Here is a 21,130-nt window from a genome sequence, read left to right on the forward strand (position 1 = left end):
AACACTTTTAGCCTTCATTTGGAAACTGTTTTCTCATCAGTTAAGCAACAAATCCATAACAATAGCATTTAGAATAGTAGGGTGTTTATAGTTTGATTAATACTGGCAACTAATGCATGATATGGCAAGAGGATAGTGGAGCCATTCAGTGTTGAATTAATGGCTTTCTTCTGTTGCATATTGATTTGTACCAAACTAACCAACATGGTAGCATAACTAAATTACTGTAGTATTTTTTAAAAACATTAAGATCAAAACCTTCAGTATCCTGCAGGAAGACTATAAATTATACAGGGGCTTATTCCCTGTTTTGTAAAATTTAATAGGATCTGAGGATTAATGTAGCTAAAGCAGCCAGACTTCAGTTCTCTTGCAACCGGCACAATCAGAGGTATCATTATGGAATGACCATTTCATTACACCCTTTTACGAGTTGTACATCAAAGGCTGGTGTTAGCTTGACATGGGTTTAATGTCAGAGTCTGGCTATCATCTCAGAGAAAATGAATCAAATCAACCACCTCAATTTATTACATGTGAATAAGCATGGACAGAACTATAAAAAGGGTTGGCTACTTACGGTGATTCCACACTCTTTCGGCAGTGTGTTATAGACAGCGGAGGATCTGGAGGAGAACAAGCATTGAACATTAAACAGCCAGAATGCAGTAAAACCTTTTAGCATTATAAAAAGATGATTTGTACAAAAGATGTGACCATGGTTTAGATATGCAAATCATCATACTTCAGTGCAAAACTAAAGAAAATCACATGGTATGTCAATAGGTAGATCCTGACCTTGTGTGGGAGTGAACATTAGGGTGCCAATATACCATCATTCTATATTACATCCACTGTAGTTTTTATTTCCATTAAAGTGACACAGAGCGGATTGTCAACTTGTTATCAAATTCGTCCACCTCAGCATGTCGGAGTGACCATTAATCAAAGATTGGAGTAATATTAAGTATACTCTGGCTGCAAGAGTATGATAAAGGCTGCATCTGTGAATGGAGTAGGAGAAATTGAGGACTGCAGATGCTGGAGATCAGAGTCGAGAGTGTGGTGCTGGAATAGCACAACTGGTCAGGCAGAATTTGAGGAGCAGAAGAATCAGCATTTTGGGCATAAGCCCTTCATTAGGAATGAGGCTTGCGAGTTGGGGCTGAGAGATAAATGGGAGGGGGTTGGGGTTGGGGGGAGGTAGCTGGGAAAGTGGTAGGTGGATGAAGGTGAGGGAGAAGGTGATAGGTCATAGGGGGCAGTGATGGACAGGTCTGGAGGGTGGTACCGAGACTTGGGACTGGGATAATGTGGAGGGAGGGGAAATGAGGAAGCTGTTGAAATCCACATTTATCCCGTGTGGTGCAGGGTTGAGACATTCCTCCTCCAGGCATCGGGTGGTTACGGTTTGGCAGTGGAGGAGGCCCAGGACCTGCATGTCCTTGACGGAGTGCGAGGGGGAGTTGAAGTGTTCAGCCATGGGGTGGTGGGGTTGGTGGGTGCGGGTATCCCAGAGATGTTCTCTGAAATGACCCGCAAGAAGGTGTCCTGTCTCCCCAATGTACAGGAGACCACACCAGGTGCAATAGATGCAGTAGATGACATTGGTAGCGGCACAGGTGAATTTCTGACGGAGGTGGAAGGACCTCTTGGGGCCTTGGACGGAGGTGAGGGGAGTGGTGTGGGTGCAGGTTTTGCATTCCTGAGGTGGTTGGTGGATGTTGTGGACCTGACAAGGGAGTCGTGGAAGGAATGGTCTTTTCAAACGCTGATAGGAGTGCGGAGGGAAATATATCTCTGGTGGTGGGGTCCGTTTGGAGGTGGCAGAAGTGGCAAAGGATGATGTTTTGTATGCAGATGATGGTGGGGAGGAAGGTGTTGCGTTGGTAGGGGTGGGGTTCAAGGGCAGTGGTGTGTAAAGTGGAGGAGATACGCTGGAGGACATTGTCAACCACATGGGAAAGGAAGTTGTGATTGTGGAAAAAGGAGGCCATCTGGGACTTTGTAGGGTGGAATTGGTCATCCTGAGAACAGATGTGGCAGAGGCGGAGGAATTGGGAATAAGGGATGACATTTTATAGGAGATAGAGTGGGAGGAGGTGTAGTCTAGGTAGCTGTAGGAATCTGTGGGCTTGTAGTATATGTCTGTGGTTATTTAGTTGCCAGGGATGGTGATGGAGAGATCCAGGAAGGGAGGGAGGTTGCCAAGATGGTCCAGGTGAATTTGAGGTCGGGGTGGAAGATGTTGGTAAAGTTGATGAACTGTTCAACCTCCTCATGGGAGCACAAGGTGGTGCCAAACCCCATAGCTAAACACTTCAAGTCCCCCTCCCACTCCGTCAAGGTCATGCAGGTCCTGGGCCTCCTCCACCGCCAAACTGTTCCCATCTGACGCCTGGAGGAGGAACGTCTCATATTCCTCCTTGGACCCTGCAACCACAAAGGATAAATGTGGATTTCAACAGCTTCCTCATTTCCCCTCCCCCCACATTATCCGCCCTCTGGACCCGCCCATCACCTGCCCCCTCTGACCTATCACCTTTCCCCCTCACCTTCATCCACCTATCACTTTCCTAGCAATCCCACCAAACACCACCGCCCTCCCACTTATCTCTCAGCCCCGACCCACAAGCTTCATTAGTAATGAAAGGCTTATGCCCGAAATGTCAATGCTCCTACTGCTTGGGTGCTGCCTGACCTGCTGTGCTTTTCCAGCACCACACTCTCGACTCTGCATCTGTGAATGAGTGGTTAATTTCCTAGATGGTAAGAGTCTCTCCATTTACAAAGGTCAGGTATACAAAATTCTTTGTTAAAAAGGAACCTTTAGGTCATAAATAACATGTTAAATATGTCAAGGTCTAACCGAAAATAAATATTTTCACTTTTTGTTCGATACTAACTGAATGGATTGTGATTGAAATGTGAGCTACAATTTAGTTGCAATTTACACCATTACTCAGCAGTCTGCTTTATTAAGTATGGTTCATGTTTTGGAGAAAATACAGTAAAGCTGAGCATCTACAAATGCATTTATACGATGGAATCTTCCCAGACACTGAATGACATGGGCATTGGTGAGAAACTGGGGAATCAGGTGAAGTCAGTGGTGAGGATCTTCTCCAAGTTGAGAACAAGAGAGTCTTCATCTTGAATGATGAGATGAGATTCTCACTAACACAGAGCTAAAGGTTTATTTGCTTGAGCATCTAATTATCAGCTAATTTTCTCCCCTTTATATGCAGTTTCCATTCTCCCACCCACAGGACAGAAACTGAATGGAGGCAATTCTCAACGTGAAAGTTGGAGCAGTTTCCTGTCAACTCCAGCTCACCATTTGGTCCAGCACCTCCAGATCCTCACCACTGACTTCACCTGATTCCCCAGTTTCTCACCAATGCCCATGTCATTCAGTGTCTGGGAAGATTCCATCGTATAAATGCATTTGTAGATGCTCAGCTTTACTGTATTTTCTCCAAAACATGAACCATACTTAATAAAGCAGACTGCTGAGTAATGGTGTAAATTGCAAATAAATTGTAGCTCACATTTCAATCATAATCCATTCAGTTAGTATCGAACAAAAAGTGAAAATATTTATTTTCGGTTAGGAGTGACCTCATGCTGCCCCTATGTTCACAGACTTTGGCATTCGACATGCTAGCTTTATCACACTCTTATGGCACGTTTGTGGTCCACATACAATACAGTTGTGCACTTCAATGCTGCACTGTGGATTACATGAGGAGAATTCATTGGAGTGTTCCCAGGGACAGGTAGCCATCACGTAGATTATAGCAGGGAGCAAGGATCCTTGCTGGCATGATTAATACTCATTTATGTTGTGCCTATTTGCACAGTCACAACCACTCAGTCCTCCATTGTCTTTTTATGCTGTGCCCTCTTAGTCAGATCCTAAATGCTCACAATATTTCTGTCACGTATTGAATTTTAGTGCAGACATTAGGCCACGCAGTTTGTCATGGTTATCAGCAGCGATCAGCCAAGCAGTGGTCATGCTACTGAACAGCACTGTGCTACAATGTCACGTCTCCACCATGGCAAACACACTGCATGACCAAATGGCCATGTCTCAAATTATAATTCCTCGGTCAAGTCAGGAGAGATGTCCTACAGTCAGGGGATCAAGTACAGCAGGTCAAGGGCAGTGTCTGATAGCCCAGAGGCTTAGAGACCTGCCTGTCAGCTGCTTGGGCAGTCAAGCTCAGGGGTTTCATGTTCAGGGAATGGGCCATAGTCAGTTTCCAGTCAGAGCAACCAGTCCAAGGGGTTGTGATAAATCAGCTGGGGATCTGCACAGTTATCAGTCAGGGGTTTGGACATGCATCAGTTGAGGTGGTCTGTCCAAGTTGGTCAAGCTGGTAGGCCATGGTCAGTCCTGAGGTTCAGCACAATGAAAGGCAAAGGGGCTTATCTGGGGCAACTGCCATTGTGGAGAAATTGGAGAAGTCAATTCTGGAAATTGGAGGCTGCATGTTAGGACATAGAGGTGACAATAATCATGATGGGGGAGAGCACAACGCAGTGTGGGAGATAATACTGTATTGGAGGCCATTGGGTACTGCAAGAGGAAGAGATTATCAATGGTCATAACCACACTAGACTTGATGGAGGGAACAGTGCAACACAATGGCTAGCCTGACTAAACAATAGAGCTGTAAACTTCCTTTCCCATCATGATGTAATGTTGGGAGATGAAATCGGAAGTCGAAGTGGCATGTTTGAATGTTTGGAGGCTCAGTATTGTTGGGTCTAATAGCATGTTCTAAAGCAAAAGGGACATGGAGATCTGATGCAAGGTGAGACCCCTTAATTACCAGTCTGAACCTGTGTTGCATTCCATACGCATGTGACTCCTAAATGCACAATGGAAATGGAAAATGGCTGTGACCACATCCAGAATGGGCAGAGCAAGTACTTTCTCGATCTCAGCGTGTGGTCTCTATTTGTAAGTGACATGCGGCCCTTCACAGGGCAATTGCATTAATCAGACACTTTCACAATACAGCTTGGAGTTAGCAAAAATCATGGCATCATGCATGTGAAATGCAAGCAGTATTCAACTGTGAAGGATGCAAATCATTTTCACAAGTGATATTGATCTTATTGATTATTGCAGATTGATCATGGTCATCTCTGTGAAACAATAACTGGAGACCATAGAAATGACTGTTGTGTATCAAAATCCCCAAATGATGCGCAAAATCCCAGAGGCTCCACAGGGGTGAGGAACTGATCTCCCCTTACCTTGAACAGTGAGTATTTGGTAAATATTCTGAGATGCCGTGCTGACTTTCTACGGTGATTTGGGACGGGAGGATAAGGTATCAGTATTCATACAGCACTTAGAATCTCCAACTCTATTTCTGCATTGTGGCTTGTGCTCCATCCATCAGTATAAGATCCCGAGGTCAAATTCTATGAACGTCCTTGTCAGAGTGCTCTTTGTCTCACTGTATATAGGAATATGTTAACTTGTCATTTTTGCATGATAAGAATGCTGACTGTTCATATCACTATGACCTATTCTGTTTCTGATATATCCCACACATGTTCCTTGGTAGTGTGACTAATGGATCTAGCTACAGCTGGGGTTACACTCTGTTGCTCTGCTAAACCAAAGTGCAGAGAAATGGAGAAAGAACAGATGTTTCACAAGTCCAGGCTGAGCAGCAATCTCCAGCAGATGCTGAATAGTCTCCACGTGAAGAGGTTAATGCATAGGAGGACCAGTGCTTATCATTCACAAAGTTATTTCTTGCATATGAGTAGGGCCAATGCCAATGCAGATGTCCCTCACAGTATCACAGACCTATTTAAGCTGTGGAACCTGTGACATGAAGGAATAGCTGCCTATCAAGGTGACGACTGCTCTAAACATTGATGCAACTAACTTCTTCCGAAAGGCCACCTGGACACCTGTGTGGAACCTCTCAATCTTTAATCCAAAAATACACTGTGGCTGTTACCAGTGCATTCTGCTTTGTCTTGTTTTCCCAGGATGAGATCAGTGCTGCAGCCTGGGCAATAAGCATTGGAAACCCAGATGGTTTCTGTAGGTTGAAGACATGATATACTAAACATGCACTGCAATGAGAGATCCATATCATAATCATCAATAGACAAGGTTCTATTCCAACAATGTGCAAGCCATTGTGATCATGGGTACCACATGGTAGGAGGTCTGTGCCAGGTATTCTGAGAGCTGCCAAGATGTCTACATCCTTGAGAAGTGTCCTGTTCTGCTTTACTTCAAGGGCCATTTGCCTTACATTGATAGTTACTGGGAGACAAGGGCTACCCTCTGCGACCATAGCTAATGACTCTGGTTCATGATCCCCTGACTGAGGTGAGGCTTAGATACAATGCAGTTCAATTTTCCAATGGGGCCTTGGTGGAGCAGGTGGTGGATGAAGTTGACGTTCTTGGGGGTCCTTGCAAGTACATTGTGGTCATTGGTTTTTCCCTTTCTGCACTCGTACTGCACACCAGTGTTTCAGCATCACCAGCGATCTGTACAGATTTCATCCAAACTATGGTTTCCAGAGTATCTTTTCTTTGTGTGTCACTTTTATATTTCTCCAAATAAGAGTCATTTTAAAAGGCAGCTCCTACTTACCCCTCTTTCTCTTATTCTTCCGCTTCCGCTGCCTGTTAACAAAGCAAGCAGCCAAGGTACTGAATAAAATAGCTGCCGCTAAGAAGCAGATAGTGGCGACAATCCCAGCCACAACTGGACGGGCCAGGCCTTCCTCGGGCACTTCAGGTGGTGGAAAGATATCTACAAAATCAGAAAACATGCAAACAACAAGCAACAATGAATTTACCGGCCTTACATTTGCACAATTTCAAATTACACTTAGGCCAACAGAGTTTCCACCATAGAGAAGGTAAATGCATCTCACCTGAACTAGAAACCCCGACTACATTACTTGGCTCACTGATCAGGTCCTGCATGACAGCCATTACACGAAATTCATACCAGGAGTCCTGATAGAAAGAAAAACAAATATTAGCACCTCATTTTTGTTATTTTCAATGCACTAAAATGCATTCAAACATGTATAAAGTAGCACAGATCTAATTGAATGGGAAAGATGAAAGGAACAGTGCAGCATGACAAAACTGTAAGAGCGGAGGAAATTAAACTTGTAAGACATTGCAAGATCAACATAAAAGTTTTACAATTATATTCAGAAAAATAACGGTGATTAGGAGCATTGTGAGCCTCTTGAAAAATGATAACAGTCTTATTGTCAATGAAAATAAGGAGATGGCAGACAGCCTGGACAACTATGTTCAGGCAGCACTTCTAATAAATGTTAGGATACTGGACATACCTAGAAGACCAAGCTTGAATTAAAGGAATGGACCTTACCAATGTTAATTAAGCAAAATACCAGCAAAGAAGGAAGCAATGGCAGTAGAAAGTGAAAAGTTCCTGGAAATGGAGAGATTGCATTTGAACACTTTAAAGGATGTGAGGATATCGCAGACGGTATAACTATAATTTTTCAAAGTTTGCTCAAATTCCTTTCAATTTGAAAATTGTGCAAACTATTCTGCTAGTTAAGAGAGAGGAAATGAGGGAGTTTTAAAGCAATTCCCATGTGACGTGAGAAAGTTCCTATAATCTGTAATTAAGAAAGTGACTGAACAACTTCAACATATAATCGGTTAACCATGCCTGACAAAGTGTCTGAATACTTTTGAAGTGGTGACTAAAGTATCTAATAGGGAATGTCTAAGAATATTATCTAACTTGGAATTCAAGGAGGCAATTGATTAAGTCCCTGAGGGGAGACTGTTAACTAAAGTTAAGTTCATGACGTTAAAATAAATCATTGACCTGTTTAGGAAATCAGCTGAAAACAGTCATACTTTTTAAGACACAGCAGGGATAATAGCAAGTAATTCTAACTGGCAAGATGTGATTAGCTGTATCCCACAAACCTCTGGGTCAGACCCTCAAATATTCACAAAATTTATTAATAACTCAGATAATGAAGTAAAAATCACACTGATACAGCTACCTGATGTAACTGCTCCAAAAGCTTGTGCCTCCAAATAAACCTGTTGGAATCTAACCTGGTATTGTGTAATTTTGACCAGCCCAATCCAACCCTGGCATCTCCATGATAGTGGATAATTAAAGCATTTAACCACAAATGACAAGAACACCAATAATAGGTGACATTTTAAGCAGTGTAGATGAAAGCATAACATTACAACGGATATTAATAAATTAAATAAATAGATTTCAGAGTAAGCAAAATAAGATCATCACTTTGAAATGGTAAGATGGAACAATGTTCTTCCTAAATGGTGAAATACTGAAATAGTGAAGCTCCAAAGGGACTCGGGGGATTTAGGTGCAAACATTATTAAAATGGCATGATCAGGCAAAAAAAAACTGAGAAGATCTACAGAATGCTGACTTTGATTTGTTGAGAATGAGAATACAAGAGAAATCATGCTTCAGTTCTTCAAAACCCCAGTTAGTCCACACTAAGACAAGTTCTGGGCACCACACCATAGGAACGGAACATTGGCCTTGGATGGAATGCATCTTAGCTTTACCAAACTGATACCTGAACTACAAAGATTACATTACAAAGCAAGGTTACACAAACTAGGTTTACGTTCCCTGGATTTAAGAAAGCAAAGGGGTGACTTGATCACAATAGTTAAGATATTATGGAAGACAGACAACGTAGCTAGAGGCAAACTCTTCCACTGGTTGGGGCATCGTAGACTCAGGGTATAGCCTAAAAATTACAAATCTTTCAGGAACAAAATCATAAAACAATTTCAAATACAATCGGGGTGGAAGTTTGGAGCTGTATTCCTCAAAGATCAGTTGTTACTTTTAAATCAGATTGGTAGCTGATAGTCAAATAAATGTGTCATTGGGCAAACACTACAGATTAGCCATGAGCTTAGTTAATGGTAAAATGCACTTGAGGACTAAATGTCCTCTGGATTACTATCTAAGCAATGAAGTTGAAACAAATTCTGGTTTGTAACAAATATTTTTGTTAGCGTAGTTAGTCAAAGATACTGTGCATAGCCTTGGCCTCTTTGAAGATTAATGCTAGGATTAGTCTATTACTCCACTATCATTATATTAAATGTTTATCAGGTTGTTTGATGGCAAATTAAGTGGACATTGATCTATTATTGGTTATAGACAAAAAAGACACTGCAGATGCTGGAATCCACGGTAGACAAGCAGGAGGCTGGAAGAACACACCAAAACAGTCAGCATCAAGAGGTGGAGAAGTCAATGTTTCGGGTGTAACCCTTCTTCAGTCCTTCTTCAGAAGAAGGGCTACACTCAAAACATTGACGTCTCCACCTCCTGATGGAGCCTGGCTTGCTGTGTTCTTCCAGCCTCCTGCTAATCTATCTTGGTCTACTATTGTCAAGCAGTTCTCATGTTCCGCTCTGGTTCTGAATTGCACATGGTGCTTCAGGCACATTAGACTTTGTCATGTGTCAATATGGAAATGTAGTCAGTCTGCAAGTGGATGCAAGACCTGCTCAATTTTACTTCCATACTTTCAGCAGATTATCCCTGGTAGACTCACAGAGATAGAATCTGAACCTTTCTGCATAGAAACAAGCATGGTAGTCTCTGCACACAATAAAGAATAACTGACCTCTTACTGGAATTGCTGGGGGTGCGCCAATCTTTCTTCAGGTTAACTATCTGGGATGCTCACCTTTGTCAAGTGGGTGAATCTTTGAAAATGGTGTGCATAATATCCTGTTTATCATATTAAGAGAAGACAGGGTAGATGATCTGCCAAGTATCAGTTGCCAATCAAGATAAAGAGGAGCTGACTGGTCAATTTCTGGTTATTTTTGTGGAGTCATGAAGGGGAGAGCAACATTTTTCTGGTTTCTAATGAATTGTAGTTTTGCTCTTGGTACAATACTCAGTATATGAGAAAGAAGCTATCTTATTGTGATCTCAGATCAAATAGGAGTAGGTGTGGGTGAGTGGGGCTCAAAGTAAATATCCTTTCTAAGCATTCTTGCAGGCTGTTAAACTCAACAGGTTTGAGGTTGTTCACTCCCAACAGTGTCAATTGCTCATTACTAGAGAAACTAGGCCTATTCCACTGTCTTTCTGGTTCTCCATACACTGGTCTATCTTCTTAGAGCTCAGAGACAACCCAGGGAGGCAAAAATTACAACAGGCTAAATTTCTGCACCGATTCTAACATATTAACGGATTGCATGTAGCAACAAACACGTATATCCAGCTTTGCTTGTTAAATGAAAATAATTGTAGAACGATTGTGGGAATTATTAACTTATGAGGCTGTCATCTTAATTTTTAAAAAATCAAAATTTTCACTCCAATCATCTATTAACTAGGAATACCATCAGGATCATTTTGGAAGCAGGGTTGCAATGACTTACCAGAGATAACTCCTTGGTTAACAGTTCAGTTTCAGTCCCTGGTATTGCTTCATCTAGAATCTCCCACCTTTCTCCCAGACGGAATTCCATGATATAATGATCGATAGGATAGCTGTGGTTGGCCGGTGAGAGCCAAGACAGTAACACTCCTTGGTGTGTTCGATTGGCTGTTAGGCACCTTGGTGGAGAAAGCAGCACCAGTGGTTCTCGGGTCGTAACAGGAAACGCTGCAAGAACAATTATGATTGTAAAATCTTCTGTTGTAAACAACACGAAGCACCTCCCGCAGCTGATGGTCAATACGTATCCCCTAACATCTTACATTAGTAATTTCACCACTTAGAAATCCATCGTGTTTCACATATTTCAATCATATATTTGCCTCTCTATTCTTCATGGGTCTCTATTCATATAGTCATTGTCATTAGAAGTTGGGAATTAAATCGATGATGATTCAACAACATTTACTGGTAACTGACTATGAATGTTCAAATTAATTATTTTTCTCCCCACACTGATGTTTGATGGCTGTTGTGTTTACAATTGTATGCTTGACTTTAATTTCATTTTAAAAATGCTTTTCACAGCTTGAGAAGCTATAAATGAGTTTCCTTTCACAAAAGCTTTCAAATGAAAATGAGAATTACAAAATCTAGCAGATGTCTCAAGATTTTAGTGCTTTAAATCTATAATGAGATATAGTTCTGAGTCATGTGGATTGCAAAGAATCAGCTCTGATCAGAATCTTCAGTCTGTTCCCCAATCTAACTGAATTTCTTTTTATGTTGTTGTTTACATTATTATTTGTTTACAGGATATGGGCATAATTGGTTAGACTAGCATTTACTTGGCCATTTTCATTTGAGACAGAGTTTGAAAGAGATTCAAAATCATGAGGTGATTGGACACAGGAGAGAGGGGAAACTGTTCCCAGTGGTGGAAGCTTGAAGAAGGCCATGAATTTAAGGTAAGTGGCAAAAGAAAGAATGGTGACATGAGGAAAAATCATGTAATGCAGTGAATGTTTAGGACCTGGAATGAACTGATTGAGAATATAGCTGGGGCTGGGTCAATAACATCTTTCAAAAGGGAAGTTGATGATTTTCTGAAAAGAAAAGATTTGCTGGGCTCTGGATAAAGATGGGAGAGTGTAACTAGATGAATTTATTCCTTCAAATGGCCAGCATAGACACGATGGATTGACTGGCCTCTTTCAATGCTAGAATTATAACATCATTCCATACAAATTGATCACTTTCTAACTGAAAGAAAAGTGAATACATTCTGGAACCAATGGGTAACCCACACTGCTAGATTACCACCTAGATAGTCATAGAGTCATAGTGAAGGGAAAGATTTACCCTATAGTTTTTGACATATTTATTTTTTTTGGAACATTGTTGGTTAAACTTTGGGCTGTTATTCTATCTTTCTGCTCCCTTCTCCCAAATTGTTCACTGTGGCAGGCGCAAAAGCAAATCTATTGTCAGTGTCTTGAGATACCTGGGACTCTTGTTGAGGTTAGTTGGCTGGAAAAGAATATGCAACAATGTCAAAAACATGGGTTCAGTTCCTATGCCACATAGGGTCACCACAAAAGTTCAAACCCACCCCTCACCTCAGGTCAAACTCACCACCAGTCATGTCTCTAACTAATGAGAGAACAGTCCTTTGGGCTATGGTGATTTTCACCATCGGTCAATTCAAGTGCAGCGCAAATTATAAGGCATGATAATTTTCTCAATATGCTCAATAATGTGTCATTCTGTAGTGAGCCTTGTTACTGGCCATTCTGTTGAGAATGACTAGGCATTCCAGCTGAAAAATCATCCACTGTCAGATATTAAACTGAATGCATGTCTGCTCTCTCAGGAGGATATTAAATATCCTATGGCTCTATTTGCAGATGAGTAAAGGAAGCCACCTGAAGTTTTGGACAATATTTATCTCTCTTGCAACATCATTAAAGGAGATTATCTGGTCAGATATTTCTTTTTGCTATGTGGGACTTTGCCTTGGAAACGTTGGTTGCTGAATTTCATATATTACAATTGTCACCCCATTTCAAAAATATTCGCTGTCTGTGTAACACGTTGGAACATCCTTAATGTTGACAGGTGCTGTAGAATTTATAATTGCAAGCTCTAAATTTGTACAGAAAGCTGTTGAAATAAGTTGAGAGCATTGTGATAAAAACTAAGTTTGTGAGCACAGCAAAGAGCAATGTACTTTAAATGTGCACTACTTCCTTTTTTGGTTTGGGGAATGGGATAGATGGCGTAATGCTTTGGGAAAGAACGACAAAGTAAACTCAATTTCTCAAGCAGACGAACGGAACCGAGCCTAACATAATTTCCTGGCCACGAGAGAACACATTAAGCTCTTGTAGAAATTATAGGCTATTTAATCTTTCCTGAAGCCTTGTTTATAAGTTATTTGGTTTAATTACGATTTAAGAAAATATCGCAAAACCTACTTAATGAGCATTACGTCAATGCACTTCACATTATTAAATGTTAAGTATGTATTATTCTGGGAAATCTCATGTTGATATTCCCTATTAAACATATAATCCTAAACTAACATTAATACAGAATTTGGAGGTATATTATAATGCATTTATTTCCATGGGGACCATTGACACATGTTGCCAATTAAGGTGAGTTTGCAAATTGAATGCACAAAGTTTGTAACAACAGTTGAACTGCTGAGTCAGAACTATCTGTACTCATACCTAAAGCTTTATTATTATATCCTTATCATTGTGAACACTCAGTTTTCTGACATCTTCACCGACGTTAATGTAAGTTCAATTACTTCATCTTCTGTGCTACAATTTTCTGAGAGGTAATCCGTGAGCAAGGACTCTTCATTCATGCAAAGGTCTTTTTTATTATTAGTGTTAGTCAAAGTAATAACCATCCCAGCTTATGCTTTTCAACTAACATATTCATTATTTTCTGGATTAGTGATGCTGGAAGAGCACAGCAGTTCAGGCAGCATCCAAAGTGCAGCATCCAAAGTGCTGCCTGAACTGCTGTGCTCTTCCAGCACCACTAATCCAGAATCTGGTTTCCAGCATCTGCAGTCATTGTTTTTACCATATTCATTATTTTGCAGATTTATTTTGATAAATTCATTTTAATTTTTCATTTTCAGTCAGCAGCTCTTACATGATTCAGACTTAGAGCCTCGTAAATCGTTAATCTTTCAATAAAAACAATAGAAACAGACTTTACCTTGGAACTTACAGAACAGAAGAAAACCATTCAGCCGTTATATCTCTGCTGGTATCTGTACTAATTGCTATTTCCCTCCCCTTTCCCCATTTCCTTTTGCTTATTTTCCAAACCCTCTTAAATAATGTTACCGTGTCTGCATCAATAATCGCCTCTGGTGAAGCATTTCATTTGGAATAATTCTCTGGGTGAAAACATCATTTTCAAATTTCCCCTTTATTCTATGGTTATCACAGGGATATAGTCCAAGAATAGAAACTGCAAAACAGCAGGCCACTTGGCCCATCAAACTTGTCCCTGACCTCGACAGGAGTAATTTCCAATCCCAACTCCTCTGCCATTTTCTTGAAGCCCTGCATTTTTCTCTCCTTTTGAAAGAAATGATGCATCTCTCCCCATTACCCTGTTAGGCATTGCAAACCTGGACCCAAACAACTCACTGAGCAAAAATAATTTTCCTTATGTGTGGTCTGGTTCTTTTGCTAATCACCTTAAATCAGTGTTTCAGGTCAATGAGCTGGCATCAGAACAATGTTGATTGAAGGTCATCAACCTAAAGTGTTAACTCCGTTTCTCTCAGTACAAATGCTGTCAGACCTGCTAAGTTAATCTAGCACTTTCTGTTATTGTTTCAGATTTCCAGCATGTGTGGTTGCCTTGTTTTCAATATTGTAGGAGCCAGGATGCCAAGTTCCAACACCAGCAGTTACAGTAGACACTAATGGCAATATGGCCATCCATGCTGGCTTAAAATCAACATGTATTGAAAGGCTTTTGAGCATTTATGAATAGAACAAAAATCTTAGAAAATTTCATGATACAGAATTAAAACATTCCAGAACTGAATTAGTAGACTCTTACACTGAAAACAACTTTACTCACCCAGTGTGTTCACAGTGATGACTTCACTGAAGGGCCCAGTGCCCAGTTTGTTCTGTGCTAGCACACTGAACTGGTATGCGGTCTCAGGCTCCAGGCCCTCCACCAGCAGCCAGGTAAGGCCTGTGGATACAGGCAGCGATAACCAGTCATGGGGTCCCAGCATAGCCCTCTTTACCCTGTGGCAAATATAGAACTAGATAGTTAGCACTTGCATTCCAGTGAAGTATATGTTTTCGGGCCAGCTTGCAGTTTGAGGGTGAACCAAATCTTGTGGAGTGAAACAGCACTGAAATAATAATATAATCCATGAAGAAATGTGGTTTACCCTTCAATCCATGTCATTAATAAGAATACTCTTCCCTCAAACCTCTCCTAAGCTGTAAATGTGTGCCCAACACACTTTTCGCATCTAGTGGCACTATTAATAATTTCCAGCTCAAAAATGGCACACAATTGCAAATATTGAACTTCCTTACATTGCCTAATTCCAACTTGCAAAGATAATTTCCCTCCTGCACTGATCTACCAATTGCTTCTGATCCTTGATCTTCTCACAGAATTGTTACACTGCTGAAGAAGGCCATTTCGCACCAGATCTCTGACTGAGCATGATGTCAACATCAATTTCCTGCCTATTCCCTGTGAGTTTTAAGGCAATTTTTTTGGAATGAAAAGATTAATATTAGTTGCTGCAGTGGAAACATTTATAATTAATGTTTATTAGATGCAAATCTTGGTCAATTAATTCAGCTTTGGGCATAAAGGTTGCTTTAGACTGCCTTTTGTTGGTTATGGCATAGATTATAAGAGGAGGGAGGTCATGCTGCATTTGCACAGAACTTTAGTTACGTAATATAGTTGGAGTACTATGTGCAGTTCTGGTCACCATGCTGTGATGTGATGCACTGGGAGAAGCAAAGAAGATTTACCAGAATGATGCCAGGGATGAAGGAGTTTAGCTTTGAAGTGAGTCTGCAAAAGCACAGAGTATTGAGTGGGCGACCTGAAACAGGTGTAAAAGATTATGTTAAAAATCACACAACACCAGATTATAGTCCAACAGGTTTATTTGGAAGCACAAGCTTTCTGAGCGCTGCTTCTTCATCAGGTGGTTGTGGAGTAAAAGATTGTAAGACACTGAATTTATAGCAAAAGTTTACAGTGTGACACAACTGAAATTATAAATTGAAAAAGATCTGGATTGTTTGTAAAGTCTCACATCTTTTAGAATTACCATGTTGGTTTTAGTTCATTCATATGTAAATCCAGATTTTTGTTTTAAATTTACATTCTTAAGTGAACTTTAACAATATATAATTTCAGTTGCATCACGCTGTAAACTTTTGCTATGAATTCTGTACCTTATGATCTTATACTCCACGGCCACCTGATGAAGGAGTTGCCCTCCGAAAGTTAGTGCTTCCAAATAAACCTGTTAGACCATAACCTGGTGTTGTGTGATTTTTAACTTGGTAAATCCCAGTCCAACCGGCTCTTCTAAATTATAAGATTATAGGGACATGGACAGGGTGATTTGAAAATAGCTTAGTCAAAGGGTCACTGACAAAGGGGCATAATTTAAAAATTAAAGCCATGAGGTTTAGAAAGGATTTGATGAAAACCTTTCATCCAGAGGAAGGTGGAGGTCTGGAAGGGTAGTTGGGAGAGAAACATCACAACCTTTCATAAGTACTTGAATTGTCACTTGAAGTGTCATAACATCCAAAACCATGGGCCTAGTGCAGAAAAGTAAGATTCATGTGGCATGATGTATATTTTTGGTGGTACAGACTTGATGGCTAAATGGCCGCATTTGAACTGTATGATTCTATCAATGTGAGAAAAAGAGCCATATACCATAATTAAAAACCTTGCTTATTAACGTGGGGGTTTGGTTAGTTTGGTCGGCTAGAAGACTATATAATCTACAGCAGAAAAAAAACCAGCATGGATTCTGTGTCCATATTGGCTGTGGAACTTTCTGCACCTTAGTCCATGCTTATGGAATAGCTATTCTCAGGTTATACATAATCAATGGTCACTGTCTATTGAAGAGAGAGTCCTTTATTGACTATGGCTCTATACATTACTAACATCCAGCTTTTGGTTGAATAACCAGCCTATTTGCAAATATGCAAGGGGAAGCAACTTGCAGCAAAACCATAATTTTTTTTTCTGAATGGATTATGATGCACACCAGCTAGTGATCTTAGCAATTCTTCACCCACTTTAGCTCATTGGAATTAGGCAAAAATTAGAAGAGGATATTATTGTAGATCTACCAGAAAGTAACAGCGCAATAGGAAAAATTATGAGGGTTCTTTGAAAGAGTCATCACAGGTACAATTGGTCAAATTGCCTCACCTGGTGCTCTAAAATTTTACACTCTGTAAGGAAAGAAGTGAAAGCATTCACCAAGTTTAATGATCAATGGCATGAAAGGGTTGACAAGATTCTAATTCCATGATAAGCTCTCTATATATTTAGGTTTATTGGAATAAATAACTTATTTTACTTTGTAATTTACGTATGCTCCTAAAATAATTTAACCATAAGTGACACTTTTGAATCAGGACACAAATTTCTAAACTAATTCATTGCATGTAAAATGATTGTTGTTTTACTTCAGATGTTGAGAATTATGGACCTGGTCATTTGAAAATGCTAAAGGTAACAATCTTGTCATTATCAGGTATTTATGGTGTAATATTTTCTGATGCCTCCATTTTGCACGCTTTGTGACAGAATCCTGCTGAAGCACCAACACTTAATGATGGCCCTCAGTAGGCACTGGTACAAATCTGGCATACCAGATCAATGTTTGGTTTTGATGAAGGTGCTTGAATCAAGCTGGCATGTACAGTACACACTGGGTGAAAGCATGCAGTTCACTTACATGTTCAATTTCCTCAGTTTGCAAACTGGGTCCCTTTATACCCACCAGTGCAGAGCAATTCATATCTGCGACAAAGAGGGCTGAGTCAGTTCATCTTGCAGATCTATTGGTATGTGGATGATCCCCACATCAGAGCTGACTTTTACACAGTGTATACTAAAGATTAGTGCCAATGATAAAAATTAGTAATGCAACTGAAATCTGGATACCACGTGCAATGCAGAAATGGAGGAAATATAGAAAGCACTGCAGAGCTTTAGAAAATTGCTGTTGTCCTGCTGAAATCACTGGACTTCAATATATTAAAATGTATTGGATTGTCAATTTGTGTAAATTAGAAAGACATGGCCCATCCATCAGTAATTTATTTAATTTGACTAGTAATAGGATTTCACACATGACTAAGCTAAAGGGTTATCATTATTTTGCTAGTGACATATGGATGTTTGCCAACTGAGGTGTGCTGTGTTGGCACACAATACTTGCTGTTGACAGCTTTCACGTTTACTTCTTATTCCCTTTTGGGACCTATATCACAGATAACACCTACATTTTAATGGTTTAAGTTGGAGCTGATTGTATACTAGTTTGCAGTGCGGCAGCACCAAATGTTCCATTTTTAAAGCATGCTGTTCCAAAACAATAGCCCCTCTGTCTGCTGCAGTGCTAGCTACTGATGCAGCAGCTTGGCTTGTTAATAATGCTCTTACCTCTTTGTCAGTCAGCCATAGGTTTAAACCCCACTCTAATGGAATCAAGCATGCTATCTAAACTTTACCTCAGTGATGTTATGGTGGAGATCCTGCACTGTTGAAGGGGCTGTGTTTGGATAACATTTTACATTGCCTATTCAGGTGAACAGAAATGACCCTATGCAGCAAATTTGAGCATGTCTAGTGAATTGTCCTGATAATCATTTATGAAAATAAACAGGTTGGTCTTGTGCATTTATTTACTTTTCAATGAATATATTTTAAAAAATATTTCATTGCCTATGGGACACTTTCAAATACAGTGAGGACACAGAGATGCTATATAAATATGAATTATATCATCTCATCAAGCTAAGCTTGTTTGCCAGTTATATTGCCAGTTTGAAGGAACCTGGTTTGCCTTGACTTTAAGACCATATTCTCCAGAGATAGGAAGTGCAACATGTTGAATGAGCTCTGCACAATGGCAGGAGGTAGCTCACATTCATACAGCACTCATGATCCTGAAGTGCTGTGTATTTTGTTCTTCCTCTTGTCTCCTCTATCTGAAGGCAGGTCCTTGGTGATTATTTGCTAACCTGGTTTAATTGCACGAAATTTATTGGGACACTTAGTAAAATAAAAGAAGGACATTGTTTTAAGGAGGCAGATGGAGAAGCAGGAGGCATGTTCTTAGAACATAAGAACACAAGAAATAGGAGCAGGAATAGACTTTCTGACCCATCAAGACTGTTCTGCCATTCAATAAAATCATGGCAGATATTTTTGTGGACTAAGCTGCACTTATTCACCCGCTTGGCCTCAAAAATACTTTTGTTCTTCTGTTATGAGCACTTGACCAAAATTCCCAAGATCTCAAACTGGAGTGCAATTCTAGTACTCAGGCAAAATAAATGAGCGTATGGCATTAAATGTAACCAGTGTGTAGGATCCTCCCAGTGACTAACAATTGTACAAAAAACCTTGGCAAAAGACCTCTTCTGTATGTTCACTTCAGCAACATTGTTCATTTATTCTTTATAAATCTTGGGTCAAGGTTTAGTTACAAGTGCACTGAGAAATGTTTCCCTGAAGTATTTATGAAATTCTGATTACAGGAAAATGCAAATTTCCTTTCATTTTGAGCTGGAATGATTTATATTAACGGCTGATGATAAGCAGGATGATGTTAACACTCAGGAAACAGTGTTTAATAAGTGCAGAAGAAAAGCAAATTAAAACTATAAGCATATTAGCTAGAAGTGGTGTTTCCATTTTAATACATTTTCCATTTGAAACAGTGCTTAGAAATAACTATAGTAAAATCTTTTGTATCTCCCTGAACTCCTCCATTTTTATGAGTCTGCCTTTCAAATCTGCTGCTCAAGGATTTCTTGAAATTACAGTATATTTTCAAATTCAGTGGAAAGCACTCTCACTGCAGACAAACCCTGTCCTTTGTACTGACTGCTGTGAAAGTCATTACGTGAATAGCCTCCCAATCAGTGGCAGCTTTGGCAATTTCTATTTTAGCTAAATTAGATTGAGAAAAGATGTAGTAGGTTACTTCAACCTTTGAGCATGGCCTTGGTCGATAAACTACATCATTAATACAGTGACACCCTGAACGACAAGGACTTGTTACTGATCCACAGTTAGCTATTCTGATACATGACAATTAATGCTTGAAGGTAGATATTTGATTAACTAAAATATTGCTTGCACTCCAGAAGATATTTACATGCACTTTCTTTTATTTCAAACAGGGAGTAGTTAACATTTTCGAAGTCAGACTCTACAAACCTATTTTGTGTTGCAGAAGGTACTCATTTACTGGCACTTTGTCTAATCTACAATTATGGTCTGTCTGCAAGGGCTCACAATTTTCCCTTCAATTTACAGTTCCCCTGCCCTGCAAATGTTACACTTCCAGCAGCCTCTTTTAACAGCGTATTGAGCAAACCACAGGGATCTGTAAGTACAGGTTAGAAAAGCTGCTGTGTGCTAAATTGAATGATTGAGGCATGTTGGTTTTGAAGTTGGATGACTGTACTTCAGTTGAAAGAAACTGGAGTTGATTGAAGTACGTAGCATAAAGGAGAATTGGAAATATACTCGAGAAAGGAATATGCAAAGCTACAGGAAAAGAGCAGGCATGAATGGGACCAGTTGGTTAACACTTTGAAACAACTAGCATGTACATTGAATGGCCTATTTTGTGCCAATTGATTTTATGATACATACAAGATATAAAAGCTCCACTTTACCGTTTGCATTTAGTGATTATGTGAAAAAAATGTGCATTTATATTGCACTATTTCCACCTCATAACCAATGAAGAATATTTGCAAGTTAAGTCATTCTCATAATAGACGTAGAACAATGGTTTAATCTTAACCTAACTCCTTCTTCCTTCAATGGAAAACCTGAGGGATTGGGTTATTAGACCATTACACCCTCTGCCTGTTCGTAGACAGAGAACTTGGCAGAGGCTTATGGGTGGCTGATCTGATGTCACCTGAAAGGTAATGAGAAAATTATCCTCTGAAAGGTGTTGATGCATACATATAGGTTGTGAATGTATTTGGCATTTTCACCTTTTCAATGGAAAATGCTATTGTCAGAAAGTGGCTCCTATCCCATGATTTTTTGGATTTTTTCCAAGGAAAATCAGGGACTGTTTTAACAGTGATTTGCAGTGATGAGCGCACAAATGGACTCTTCAATGTTTTGTCACCTGGCCTAACACCCACTCTCTTCCTCCCTCTCAACACCATGACCGTGACCAGTCACCTCCCACTTACAGAGGCAGGTACAGTTCTAAGCATCAGCATATTATCTGAATAACAGTGGACATAGAGCTGCAAAAAGGTGCAATGAATCTTTTCCAATGTCAGAATGCAATGTGCACAGAGCTGTAGTTCAGAAAGGGCAGTGTCAATTTGTACCAGCTGACGGAATGCTTG

General features: G+C 40.1%; 1 protein-coding gene across 1 annotated transcript in view; it reads right to left on the minus strand.

Annotated features, from left to right (window-relative positions):
* Positions 1-21,130, minus strand: part of igsf9bb (immunoglobulin superfamily, member 9Bb) — a 669,303-nt gene that overhangs the window by 38,167 nt on the left and 610,006 nt on the right. The window contains exons 13-17 of the mRNA XM_060846739.1: positions 14,577-14,752; positions 10,456-10,682; positions 6,930-7,014; positions 6,644-6,805; positions 581-626 (exon numbers count right to left, since the gene is read on the minus strand). Coding sequence (XP_060702722.1) covers positions 581-626; positions 6,644-6,805; positions 6,930-7,014; positions 10,456-10,682; positions 14,577-14,752 — 696 coding nt within the window. The remainder of the gene's footprint in view (positions 1-580; positions 627-6,643; positions 6,806-6,929; positions 7,015-10,455; positions 10,683-14,576; positions 14,753-21,130) is intronic.

Source organism: Hemiscyllium ocellatum, chromosome 29 (genome assembly GCF_020745735.1).
Source record: "Hemiscyllium ocellatum isolate sHemOce1 chromosome 29, sHemOce1.pat.X.cur, whole genome shotgun sequence".
Lineage (NCBI taxonomy): Eukaryota > Metazoa > Chordata > Chondrichthyes > Orectolobiformes > Hemiscylliidae > Hemiscyllium > Hemiscyllium ocellatum.